The sequence below is a fragment of the Xenopus laevis genome, chromosome 8L (assembly GCF_017654675.1).
Source record: "Xenopus laevis strain J_2021 chromosome 8L, Xenopus_laevis_v10.1, whole genome shotgun sequence".
In the NCBI taxonomy this organism is placed as follows: domain Eukaryota; kingdom Metazoa; phylum Chordata; class Amphibia; order Anura; family Pipidae; genus Xenopus; species Xenopus laevis.
Genome location: NC_054385.1, coordinates 126,976,390 through 126,988,804, shown reverse-complemented (window position 1 = coordinate 126,988,804; position 12,415 = coordinate 126,976,390). Strand labels below are relative to the sequence as shown.

Below are 12,415 nucleotides of genomic sequence, written 5' to 3'. Positions count from 1 at the left end.
ATTGATGTAGGTACAAAGTGTAAAAAATGGGGGATTGCGGCTGTTCTTTTCACCTTACCCTGCAGTTTTTACCTTTGCAGTTTTCTCTTGGTCTTCTTCCTATCATAGTTATAGGTTTAATAAAAAATACTTTATAATGGCCAATATTAAAGTTTAATAAAGTTAATACCCCAATCAAAAATAGCTGCAAAAGTAATAATGGTTAAAAAGTTACTTTGCTTCAAAAAGAAAACTGAAGCCAAGGTCCAGAAGTGAAGATATGTTTTCTTCCAATTTAAAAGCCAAGCAGAAGTAATTTTAATACCTGTTCTCAGACATGGCTGCCAGGGGTTGCTCTGCAAATGCCCCAGTGGTAGTAAATGAGCCCCGCTGTGTTTTCTTTTATTGGCCCGTATTCTACCCACCAGCTTCAGTCCATCCACATTCCCCACTGCCCATATTACTAGTTTAGGTTATCTGCCGACTGTAAGAACTGGGCTAGTTAAACTGTTGGAAAGCCCAGTAACCCATCACTGAAATAGGAAAGCTGGAGACACTGGGGCAACAACATGATATCACAGTGACAAACATGAATTAAAACTTTGCAAAATTCTATAAAAGTAAAAAATGAAAGAGGTTGGTCGCCTTTCAGTTAACTTCTAATATCATGTAGAGAGTGATATTTTGAGGCAATTTGCAATAGATTTTCATTTTTTATTATTTTGGTTTTTGAGTTTATTTTGGTTTATTCAGCAGCTCTCCAGTTTCAGCAATCTGGTTGCTAGGGTCCAAATTACCCAAGCAACCATGCACTGATTTGAACAAGAGTCTGGAATATAAATAGGAGAGGGGCTTAACAGAAAGAGGAATAATAAAAAGTAACAATAGCAATACAATTGTAGCCTTACAGAGCATTTTTTGAGATGGGGTCAGTGACCCCCATTTGAAAGCTGGAAAGAGTCGCGAAGAAGAAGGCAAATAATTCAAAAACAAATAAATAATGAAGACAAATTGAAAAGTGAACTTATGAAGATGAAGGGATACTTCACTAGGAAAGCTGTTACACACTCACTTTCCTGCTGCACTGAAATGTTTAGAATTGACGGCAGGAATGATTTCTTTCTGTGGCTTGATCATGAGCCTGAGAATGAATGGAATCTACAGTAGCTACATAGTAATAGGCAATAGAGAAATATATAGGGCACTCGTTGCTTAGAAACTTCGGGGCAAATTCACTAAGATGCGAAGTTGCGCCAGACGCAACTTCGCCGCACTTCGCCAGGCGTATTTTCGCCAGCGCTCCGCAAATTCACTAAAATCCGAAGTTGCGCACAGGGGTAGCGTTAGTTTGCAAAGTTGCGCTAGCGTTAATTCGCCAAGCGAAGCGAAGTTTCGCTAGCAATGGTTAATTTGCATACGGCGCGAGATTCAAATTTCAATGGAGGAATACGTATCTGCACTACAAATGCCTAGAAAACCTTCAAATCAGCAAATAAAAATGTTATTTTGCCCTACACATGTGCCCACTGTCTAGGTAAGTTGCCATGAGTCAGGAAATGTAGGGGGGAAGGAGGGGAGCCCCAGAAAAAATTTCGATCTTTTTCAGCCTATCACCCATCATGTAGAAAACACGCCAGCGTTTTTTGGGACTTAGAAAAAAATTTGACTTTTTTGGAAACAATCCCTATCTACTCTATTGCGCTTCGCCAGGTCTGAGGTGGCGAAGGAAGTCTAGCGTAAAAGGTAGCGTTCAGTACACTGCGCAAGTTAGTGAATTTGCGTAGTTACATAGCTAGCGAAAATTCGCCTGACGTAAGTGTGCGAAGTAACACTAGCGAATTTACGCCAGCGTTCATTAGTGAATTTGCGAAGGACCGAAAATGCCAAACGCTAGCGAATTAACGGCGCTTAGTGAATTTGCGCCTCAGAATCAATACACAGAAACTATGAAGTTATGGCAAAATCTCAGACTTTATTAAGAATGAACAATAAATAAGGAGCTACATAGTTTTCATTCAGTAGTATTAGAAACTGCTGCTGCTATCCACTTGAAATGCAGCAGAGAACAAAACACCCTGTGTGTCAGGAGCCTTAAGGAGAAGGAAAGGCTACAATAAAGTAAGCTTTATCAGAAATGTCTATATAAATATACCAGTAAACCCTCAAAGTAGTGCTGCTCTGAGTCCTTTGTCAAAAGAAACACCACATTTCTTTCCTTCTATTGTGTACTCATGGGCTTCTGTATCAGACTTCTGTTTTCAGCTTAAACCTCAAGGGCTAGGGCTTGAGCATGCTCAGTTTGCTCCTCTCCCTCCTCCCCTTCCTGCTGTAATCTGAGCCCAGAGCTATGAGTGAGCAGGGAGAGACTCAGGCAGGAAATTATGTCACAGCAAGCTAATATGGCAGCTGATATCCTAAACAGAGAGCGCTTCTAGAGCTGTTACTCAGGTATGGCATTCTGCAGAATAAATATAGTATTTTATTTTTCACTGTTGTGGCTAATCTTTTGGCAATAAACAAAAAAATAAAGGCCAATTGTAAATTTGCTGAGAATTAACCATTCTATAATGCAGTAAACCAACCCTTAAATGCCAGTCCGACCTTATTTCCCAAGAGGTGTAATTCGGTGACAGCAGGTTATTTCTTGATGGTTAAGGTTATCCTCCAAGTCCAACTGCTAAAACTGAGGTAAGAAGAATGTTTTTATGCTTAATAACCCATCACTGATACAGGCAAGATGGAGAAACTGGAGCAACACCACAATGCTAACTGGAAAAAGTATTCAAATTTCAGATTGCATTTCTTCTGCAATTTTATTTGAGTTTTTCAAACTTAAACTTTCAAGATCTCTCAGTTGAAAAACCCCTTTGATGAATCGATACTTGGAAAAATCAGCAATTAAAACCTGTTGTGCTTCTCTATAATTCAACTAGAGGAAGACCTATTATTCGTTAAGCAAATTTGTAAGAAATAAGTGGGTCTATATCCATATCCATCCATCGCAAATGTATACATTCATGTTTTCTAGTTATTTTCTTAAAATATGCTAGTGGTCCCAAAAAACCCTTGATTGAGTTTAATTGCATTTTTTTTTTGCCAGTGAATTTAAAAAAAGCTCAGGTTCAGAAAAAATTGATATATCTGCATCTACGGAACTTATTTACTACTTTTCCTGTTAATATGTTTCTTATAATACTGGCGCATAACAAACTCTTTATCAATCATTTGTCTACCTGCAATGATAAAATACATAGGGGGCAATAATACTCCTCGCAAATATTTACGACTTTTAGACTTTTTCCCAGGAAAAAATGTGCAAAATAAGACAATTTAGATAAAAATCAGCATTATTTTACTATATACAGGTATGGGATCCGTTATACGGAAACCCGTTATCCAGAAAGCTCCAAATTACGGAAAGGCCGTCTCCCATAGACTCAAGTTTATCCAAATAATTCAGATTTTTTTTTAAATGATTTCCCTTTTCTCTGTAAAAATAAAACAGTTGCGTGTACGTGATTCAAGTTAATATATAATTAATCCTTATTGGAGGCAAAACCAGCCTATTGGGTTTATTTAATGTTTACATGGTTTTCTAGGTATAAAGATCCAAATTATGGAAAGATCAGTTATCTGGAAAACCCCAGGCCCCGAGCATTCTGGATAATAGGTACCATACCGCTATTTGTTAATAGACCACTTAAGACCTTGATGTGATCCAAATGGCAGTCCTTACTTAAAGGGATATCTTAAAATTAAATTTCAGTATGGTGTGGACTGCAAAAAACTGTAACTACTTTTCATTTTAAATTGTTTGTGTTTTTGGTGAAATATTTATATTTCAGAATCTGCAGGTGTTTGCAGGGTCAGTGACTGTGGTACTTTGTAACAGTGTATGTGTATATTCATTTACTGCATTGTTGTCATCGTCCCCCCGTCTGGGTAATATATATTCAATGCTGTGTCTACAAGCAGTGCTATATAGTCCCACTAACCAGAAATCCTCCCTGATACTAAACTGACCCAGACAGGAGATGTCCCTAGTGATACAGAAATGAACTCACCCTCCTACAGAACTGACACTGTTAAAATTGTTATCAGAAAGAGTCATCAGAATGTCATATCAGTCCATACAATGTATGACAATCCATCAAAGTCTTCACTCGAAATTAAGACACAGAAACCAAAACTGTGGCAAAAATCTGTGAAAGTCACAGGCTTTATTGAGAAGGAACAATAAATATAAGTAAGTGTTTACTGCCCCCAGCTGTGGCTCCACAACATCTGTTGGTCATTGGTGCCCCCCAGGAAGGGATCATTAGACCATAACCTGCAAGACCAGCTTTTTGGTGCCAAGATTCCCTTGTTACTATTTCCTCTGTATCCAATAGTAATCTTTTCATTCAACAGCATAAGGAGCAACTACAGGATGGGGAAGGGGGTTGTTTGGCCCAGTGCCTTTATCTACTGGAAAACAGTAATGGGGAGAACACCCAGTGTGCCAGGGACTTAAATTACAAAGAAACCTTGTAAGTTAAAATGTGGTCAAACTAGAGTCCACAATGACTATGAAGATTTTCATTCATCCATGTCATGGTATATCTAGTATAAGTCAATCTAAAAACAACTGGACTTGCTGAGTAATCAATGAAGACGTTTCACTACTCATCCGAGCAGCTTCTTCAGTTCAACTGACTGGTGTGGGAAGTTCTCGCCATATAAACTCTTCCACTAATCCATTTACAATGGCACATTGTAACTCTTCAAAGAGGTGACATCTGAAGAAACTCACAGATGTGTTGATTCTCTGTAATTGTGATAGGATTATCCAATGTGAGTCTACAATAACCACTAACCTAAATTTATATGTAAATTGAGTTGGGATTATTGTGGACTCTAGTTTGAACAAGTTTGACCAAAAACCCCCTACATTTTGGATACAGAATATGACTAATACTCTAGCTGCCATTTTGGATACACTGATGTGACCCAACAGCTTTTACTTTAGCTCTGAGCATTTGTACCTCACCTAATAAATAAAAGGAGCCCAGTCTGCATTGTGTACATGCACAGATTTATGGGGCAGATGATACACACGTGATTGAATATAAACCTGAATATAAGCCTGACTCTTGATGTCATCCAAGCCACTGGATTGCTCTGATCCTGTGGGAGAATGATGAATACTTGGAAGGTTTAGTAAGTGCACATACCCTCCTTTTAATGCACCCTAACAGATCGACCAAGCCTCTTCTTCAGAGTTTCCTTTACATTTAAAGTTTGGTCTGTACTGAGCTCTGGCAGCCACAATGAGTCCTAGGAGCCACAGCTGGGTCACTGAACTCTTTTTTTTTTTTTTTTACCTGCACAGATGATAACAATCCAGAGGAAGGCAAAAACCTTTGGTGCTCTGGCCAATTTACACCATAAGGAAAAATTCCTTCCTGGCCCCATATGGCGACCGGTTGTAAAACCCTGGATTGCTTTGATCTCCAGCACTTCTGTAACCTATGGAGGGTGGTGAGAAAAAAGCATAAATGGTTAGTGTTTGCATATAATAATTTCTCAAGACTTGAGTAACCCACCTAGTCAGTTGCTGCACACCCCATATCTTGCAGTCCCTATCTATTCTCCTAGGAAGACTGTACCACCAAAGTTTGTTCTATATTATTGTTGCTACTGGCTTGGGGATTCGAATATCCTCTGTGAAAGCATATCCCACTGTATAGTGAAGCTTTTTCCACCTCTATTGTGTCCTATGTCCAACAGAGTTTTTAGGTGGTTAAATCTGGGTCTGTCTACCATCGTCCGCTATCTCTCATGTGTTGTCCCATGTGGTGTGGTAGCAACCCATCCTTATCACTAGCATTACTGGGGTCCTATGAAAGTGTTTGGAAGATTTTTTTCTTCTTTGTTGACCTGCCATGTACCACAACTACTTTACCTGACCTCAGTGCATCTTGAAAATGTTGCCCAACCTTTCACACACTATACATGGCAGGTGGCATGCTCAAGCTCAGCCCATTCTTTTGTAATTTGAGAGTTTGTTGATGTTATAAACATATAATTCTTCTCACTTTAACTACCCCAACTTGCCAGCTTTGCATTCTCCCACCACTGAACAGCCTTCTTCTCTCGACCTATTTTTCTGCCTCCTGGGAGACAGTTGCTTGTCTGACCTCACTAGATTCCTGAGGGAAGAGTGACTCTATGGACATTCCTATAGGATTTTCTAAAGATTAATTTAACAGTTAGGCAGGTGATACTCTGAAAGGGTTGTCTAGAGCATTCCCTTTTGGCCACTGCTGCTTCCCATTAGACCATGTTACATGCACCCCTTTTTCCTAAATAAGCCATTGCTGATTGATTCCATGAAGTGTATTCTCAAATATTTAGGTAGGACAGAGATTAGAGTGAAGATTTGTCTCATCAACAGGGTTGTCACACCAGTGTATGTAAAAATCTTAGTAAATGTCTTTCATTGATGAGAGCACTAGCCATTGTGGTCCCCACACTAGGGGGTTTCGCTGGAGATTAGTAACCCAACACTACTTCTCTTTGTTGGGACACAGAACTGATCTCACTACCTATTCCTGTCTGACTAACTTTCTATTGTAATACTAACCGGCAAGATCCTGGGCATCAAGGTGCATGTTTTTACCAGGGTTTGGGTTAATGTGCGTCCCAGCACGGACGTCAGCATGCACATCGTCATTACGGCCAACATCATTATGTCCAGCGTCAATACGTTTGGTGCCAAAACCTCCCTTTAAATGGGCACTCAACGATTTTCTCAGTGCTTGGTTATAATCCTAGCTGTGTGAACTTCTTCTTGTGATTTTTGATCTACTGTTTACTACCTCTGCTTGTTATTAATCTGCTTGAACTCCACCCAAACCAACCTCTGCCTGTCTGACCAATCTGCTTAAACTCTGCCTGAACCGACCTCGGCCTGTCCTACCATTCTGCTTTTACTCTACCTGAACTGACCTCGGCCTGTCTGACCACTCTGCTTGAACGCTGCCTGAACCAACCTCGGCCTGTCTACTCACTCTGCTTGAATGCTGCCTGCCCCAGACCTTGGCTTGTTTTGTTTACCCTCTTCTGCTTCCCCTCACAGTATTCAGCTCTGTTCCACTTCCGGGTGCTGCTGTGCTTGTGGTGTTGTGCATGAGACGCTCCTCACATCTTGAGCTCCTCCTACCAGGTAATCGTTAGAGTGTTCTCTAACAGGATCTAGTCTGTAACTATCTGATCCTCACTTACAGATTTCTTGCTCATAGGGCTGTGAACTTATTCACTCTTTATTTTGGTCTCTTCAGAATTTCCACCTGCTATATTAATCCAAACACCAATATAAGTATTACTGCCCCGTTTATACATTAGGGAAGTAGCAACAACCCACTACATACCTGGTCCAATGGGTTTACCTCCTTTGCTATGGTTCCATAGGTCACCCCTATAGACATTCCTAAAAGGCAGGGAAAACATTAAACCTCCAAGAAGAGAACAAGAGTAAGAAGAATAGCTATGACTGGAATAAGTCCAGTGTGCTGGTTCTTGTGTCTTACCCCTGAATTAGGATTCATCTCTGTAAGGAGGAAAGAATAATACAGTTACTCATTAAGTAATATCTTTAAAGGTGTTTGGGAACAGTTTTTTCTTTTCAATGTTTTAAAAGGCTGAAAATAGAAGGTTTTTTTTATATTAGTAGAAGCAGGTATAATAGGGACAGTGCCTCTAGTAGCAGTAAGGATAATAGCCTCTTGGAAGGGAGTGTAACTCATGGTTGCGTTACCTGTATCCCCTAAAGGTGGCTATTCCCTATAAGATCTGCTTGTTTGACAAGATCGTCAAATGAGCCAAAACTTCCCCCGATATCGCCTGCCTTTTGGTTTTGCCATACAATCATGGGCATACCAGCCAACGAGACAAAGACCTCAACTAGCCAATGCTGTCCTCAATCAGGTGGGAAAAACAAACCTGTCTGATAGAGATCTGGATGATTTTTGGCCAGATATCAGTCTAGGATGCCTGTCGGAGAGCCCCATAAGCTGCTGAATTGGTCTAAAGGACCCGAATCAGCAGCTTTAATTTGCCCGTGTATGGCCACTTTTAGTTGCTAGAAAATCTCCCCTCACCCAGTAGATACAATGGTGAGAAAGTCTATGAAAAAGTACTATTTAAATAAAAAGAAACCTAGTTCATCTAAAAAATTCAAGGAAAGTGCCCTCTCTGATATTAGAGGTTCCTTTAGTGTAAATAACAATATATGATTGTTTAGAAGTATCAAATCTAACAGCTTGCACTTCCAATACCATGGGTGTAAATCCTCCATAGATAACTAAAGGGGCCCAGCATATGTGCCCATGTGACTTGTACAATATATCCCTTTATATGAAAAGACCTACCTTCTGCACAGACGAGCCTTGGAATGATGGTACGAGAGACACTGCTGGCTGGATTTGCTGCAATACAGGTGTAGCTGGAGTCTGTATCAGGGCTGTTTCCAAGGAAAGTAATGTTGGCCACATTGGTATCCCCTCTGCCAATGCTATTCCAACTCACTGTCACATCAGCTATATTTACTGTACATGACAGATTGAGGTGGCAGTTTTTACTGTCAGTGATACGGTGATGGATCTGTAGGTCTTTGGCTGATAATTTTTCTAGAGGAAATAACAATATGCAAGATGTTGAATGTAAAAAATCTTGAGTCAATAAAGATCATGCTCCTAGCAGTACTAAACCCCTATGGATATATATTTACTCATATTTCCTATGTTTAAAGGGCTACTTTACCTAATTTGCATGTGTATGTGTCTAATAACATCCTTCTTGCTTAATTTTCTCTAACAGCAATTAGATCTTGATCAATCCATTAAAAATTAAAGCATAAAGACAAACAACTTGCCAAGGGATTAGCACCTCAACAATGGTTCATGGGTTGGTTCCATCTTACCGTATACTTTGAGTTCATAACACAGTTGTTCATAGTCTTCAGTATTTTCCCTGAGTACATTTGCAGTGTAAAGTCCTTCATCTTCCTCTGTTACATTCTTAATCATGATGGAAAGCCCGGGCTTAATGTCCATTCTTCCTTTATAGGCAGGATCACTGATTTCAGAAATACGATTTGCCCAGGTTTTAGCAATGTAACGGTGTTTAAACACCCAAATAACCTCTTTAACTGAGTCTTTATTAATTGGCATTGTGACGTCACTTCCCTCGGCTATGATCATTTTTGTAGTGTCTGGACATTTGGCTGAACACAAAACAGCTAAGGGAGAGAAAGAAATGGAGTGTTTGATATAAATAAATATGAATCTCACTTTGTATATACAGTATAACACTATGTAGACCAACCCCCTACATTACGCATCTTTATCTCTCTTATTCTCTTAGTCCATTCAGTAGCTTTGGCAGAAAGAGTTTGCATCCAGGTACAAATACATCAAAGATATTCAATAACTTTGGTACCAGTATGACTATGAAGATTTTCATTCATCCAGGTCATGGTATATCTAGTATAAGTAAATCTAAAACAACTGGACTTGCTGAGGAATCATTGGTGCCAGTAATTCCCTTATCGGAAGGACTTCCTAAGAAACCCTCATAAGCAGGTAGGTCTCAGCAGGTTCTTTGAGTAGGTCTCATAGATCGTGAGTCCAGATGGAACATAGTTAGTATATTCTCCTAGTACATTTGCTTCCCTAGTGACATAGGACACAGGCTGGGTAGTATACATTACATCACATCTGCACTCATTGAAAGGTATCCAGTCCCACGTTACAAGACCATTACATTGGTGCTCCATGGAGGTCTCTCTATTCTTGAGCCTACATACTTAAGCCTAAGCCTCTACTCTGGAGGTTCATGGGGTCTAACCCTTGTGCTCTCTTAAGTGGAGCCTTTGGCTGCTATATCAACTAATTTTGCAATGGCTGCTTGTGGGATAAATGCCTGCCAAAATTGTCATTGCTGTACACTACCTAAGCCTGATGGTGACCATACAATTGACTAAATGTGGTCATGCACGGGCTGAATTATGTTGATGTGTTCTTCTTTTGACAGGTCAAAAGGCCCAGGGTAAGACTGGGCCATTGGGACACTAGAAAAAAACCTGATGGGCCCCACCAACCCATATCCACTGGGAACTGTCGGTGCTCCCCTTGCTCTTCTCATTGGGGGTTGCAAACGTTAAATGGTACTTGGGGGGTCAAATGGAAGAGTTTGTTGGCAAACTGGAATTGGGAGGGCCATGACTGGAGCAGGGCCTTGTGGAGTGGTGGGCCCCGCACACCCTAATCCAACTCTGTGTAGGCCATAATGATCTGATCAGCCAGATTTGGCCCAGTATGTGTAGAGTCATATTGGGCCCAGATCCACTCATTTGGAATCTTCCACAAATGAGCAGATCTTATATTAGAAGGCCAGATTAAAGGGACAGTTGAGTGTATAAATAAAACCTGGGTAAATAGATAGGCTGTGCAAAATAAAAAATGTTTCTAATATAGTTAGTTAGGCAAAAATGTAATGTATAAAGGCTGGAGTGACTGGATGTGTAACATAATAGCCAGAACACTACTTCCTGCTTTTCAGCTCTCTAACTCTGAGTTAGTCAATGACTTGAAGGGGGGCCACATGGGACATAACTGTTCAGTGAGTTTGTAATTGATCCTCAGCATTCAGCTCTGATTCAAAAGCAACAGTTATGACCCATGTGCCCCCCTCAATTTACTGATTGGTTACTGCCTGATAACCAATCGGTGAAAACCATGAGAGCTGAAAAGCAGGAAGTAGTGTTCTGGCTATTATGTTACATATCCAGTCACTCCAGCCTTTATATATTACATTTTTGGCTAATTAACTATATTAGATACATTATTTATTTAGCACAGCCTATTTATTTACCAAGGTTTTATTTTTATACTGAAATTCCTTTAATTCTGGTTATGTATGAGCAACACAAGTCTCACTGGGCAGAATAACAAATGGCAGTATAGTTTAGTGAACATTAATAAAACCATAACAATTTACTTTAGTGAACATTAATAAAACAACAACAATTTACTTTAGTGAACATGAATAAAACAATTAAGAAATGGGATTTTATGAGAATACCCTTTCTAACAGTTGAAACAAGATTACCTTTTGTCAAACTGAAAACTAAAAAGGTCCAGAAGTGAAGATATAAAGGCATCCTAGTCACAGGTTTCCTTGCAACGAGAAAGAAAATCAAGTTACATAAATGCCTGTCCTTTAGTGAGGGGCCCCAGTTCCAACCCCAGATTCAGTCCAAGCCAATACCCCAAAGAGCCCAAAGATGTAAAGTTTTACATTTTCTGTGCTGCAGCCCAGGGATGAAATGTAAACAGTTCACTAAGGGTTAATCCCCCGAATAATCAGAGAGGGGCTTTGAAATACAAATAAAGATGAATTTTAGGGAACTTGAAACAAACTTACAAAAAAAGAATTATTAAAACTCAGTCAATCTGTATATATATATATATATATATATATATATATATATATATATATACATATATATATATACATATATATTATTTTTTTTTGGTTGATAGGGTTGGTGACCCCCAACAACCAGACAGCATATTACAGGTGCCAGAATAGGAATATTAATACTAATATCAATACAAAAATCATGCAGAAGAAATAATGAAAGCCAGTGGGACAGTTGGTTAGAATAGGTCTGTCTATAACTTACTAAAAGTTAATGTAACCGTCCCCTTTTACTGCCGCCATAATCACAAGTAAAAAGGGAAAAACCACAGTGTAGGGACATTTACTGTATCCGCAGGCACTGCCTGTATGTTATAACATTTCTATCAACTTGGATTCAGTAAAGTGAATGAGCCCAGCTGCCCTGCCCTGACTCGTTAGATTGTAAGCTCTGCAGGACTCACACCTCCTTGATCCTGTATTTCCTAACATGAGGCACTTTTTAACTGTCTGTATATTCATTTACTGCAGTGCTCTCCCCCCTGTGTAATATATGTACAGTGCTAGAAATAAAGATAGACATACAGTATATATCTGGCAATGCAGCAGCTACAGCCCCACTCACCGGAAATTTTCGCTGATAGGAAATTGTGCCCAGACCCATTAAGGAGACGTCCCTCGTGGCACTGACACAAACTCGCCTACTCAACTGACACTCACAATTAGCGGCAGGAAGTTGTTTTTTAAAATCTGACAGACTGAGCTTCCTATTTCCCTCAACTGCTTTTTTTTTTTTTGCATAATGACGTGGTTTTGCTAATCATTTGGCTCCCGCTACATTATTTCAGGAGTCAGAACTAGAAGTGCAGAGAATATGAACTTCTTTTGAGATCAAATACATTTACAAAGACAATTAAACCCATTGATGGTTTTTAGTTAATTCATATTAACAAGCTGCATAGAATTAAGTAGT

At 39.6% G+C, this 12,415-nt stretch overlaps 1 protein-coding gene across 3 annotated transcripts; it reads right to left on the bottom strand.

Annotated features, from left to right (window-relative positions):
• Nucleotides 1-4,740: 4,740 nt before the first annotated feature.
• On the bottom strand, nucleotides 4,741-12,168 carry LOC108699593 (SLAM family member 9). 3 transcript variants are annotated; one of them, XM_041573612.1, is made up of 6 exons: nucleotides 12,068-12,168; nucleotides 11,131-11,198; nucleotides 8,942-9,259; nucleotides 8,391-8,648; nucleotides 7,551-7,570; nucleotides 4,741-7,450 (listed from the first exon to the last, which is right to left on the bottom strand). In XM_041573612.1, the coding sequence occupies exons 2-6, from the start codon at nucleotides 11,180-11,182 to the stop codon at nucleotides 7,439-7,441; spliced, it is 660 nt and encodes a 219-aa protein (XP_041429546.1). In that variant the 5' UTR covers nucleotides 11,183-11,198; nucleotides 12,068-12,168; the 3' UTR covers nucleotides 4,741-7,438. The 3 variants fall into 3 exon arrangements, with proteins under 3 accessions (XP_041429546.1, XP_018087164.2, XP_041429545.1); XM_018231675.2 differs by having other exon boundaries at nucleotides 4,741-7,570; XM_041573611.1 differs by having other exon boundaries at nucleotides 4,741-8,648.
• Between the last annotated feature and the right edge of the window lie 247 nt (nucleotides 12,169-12,415).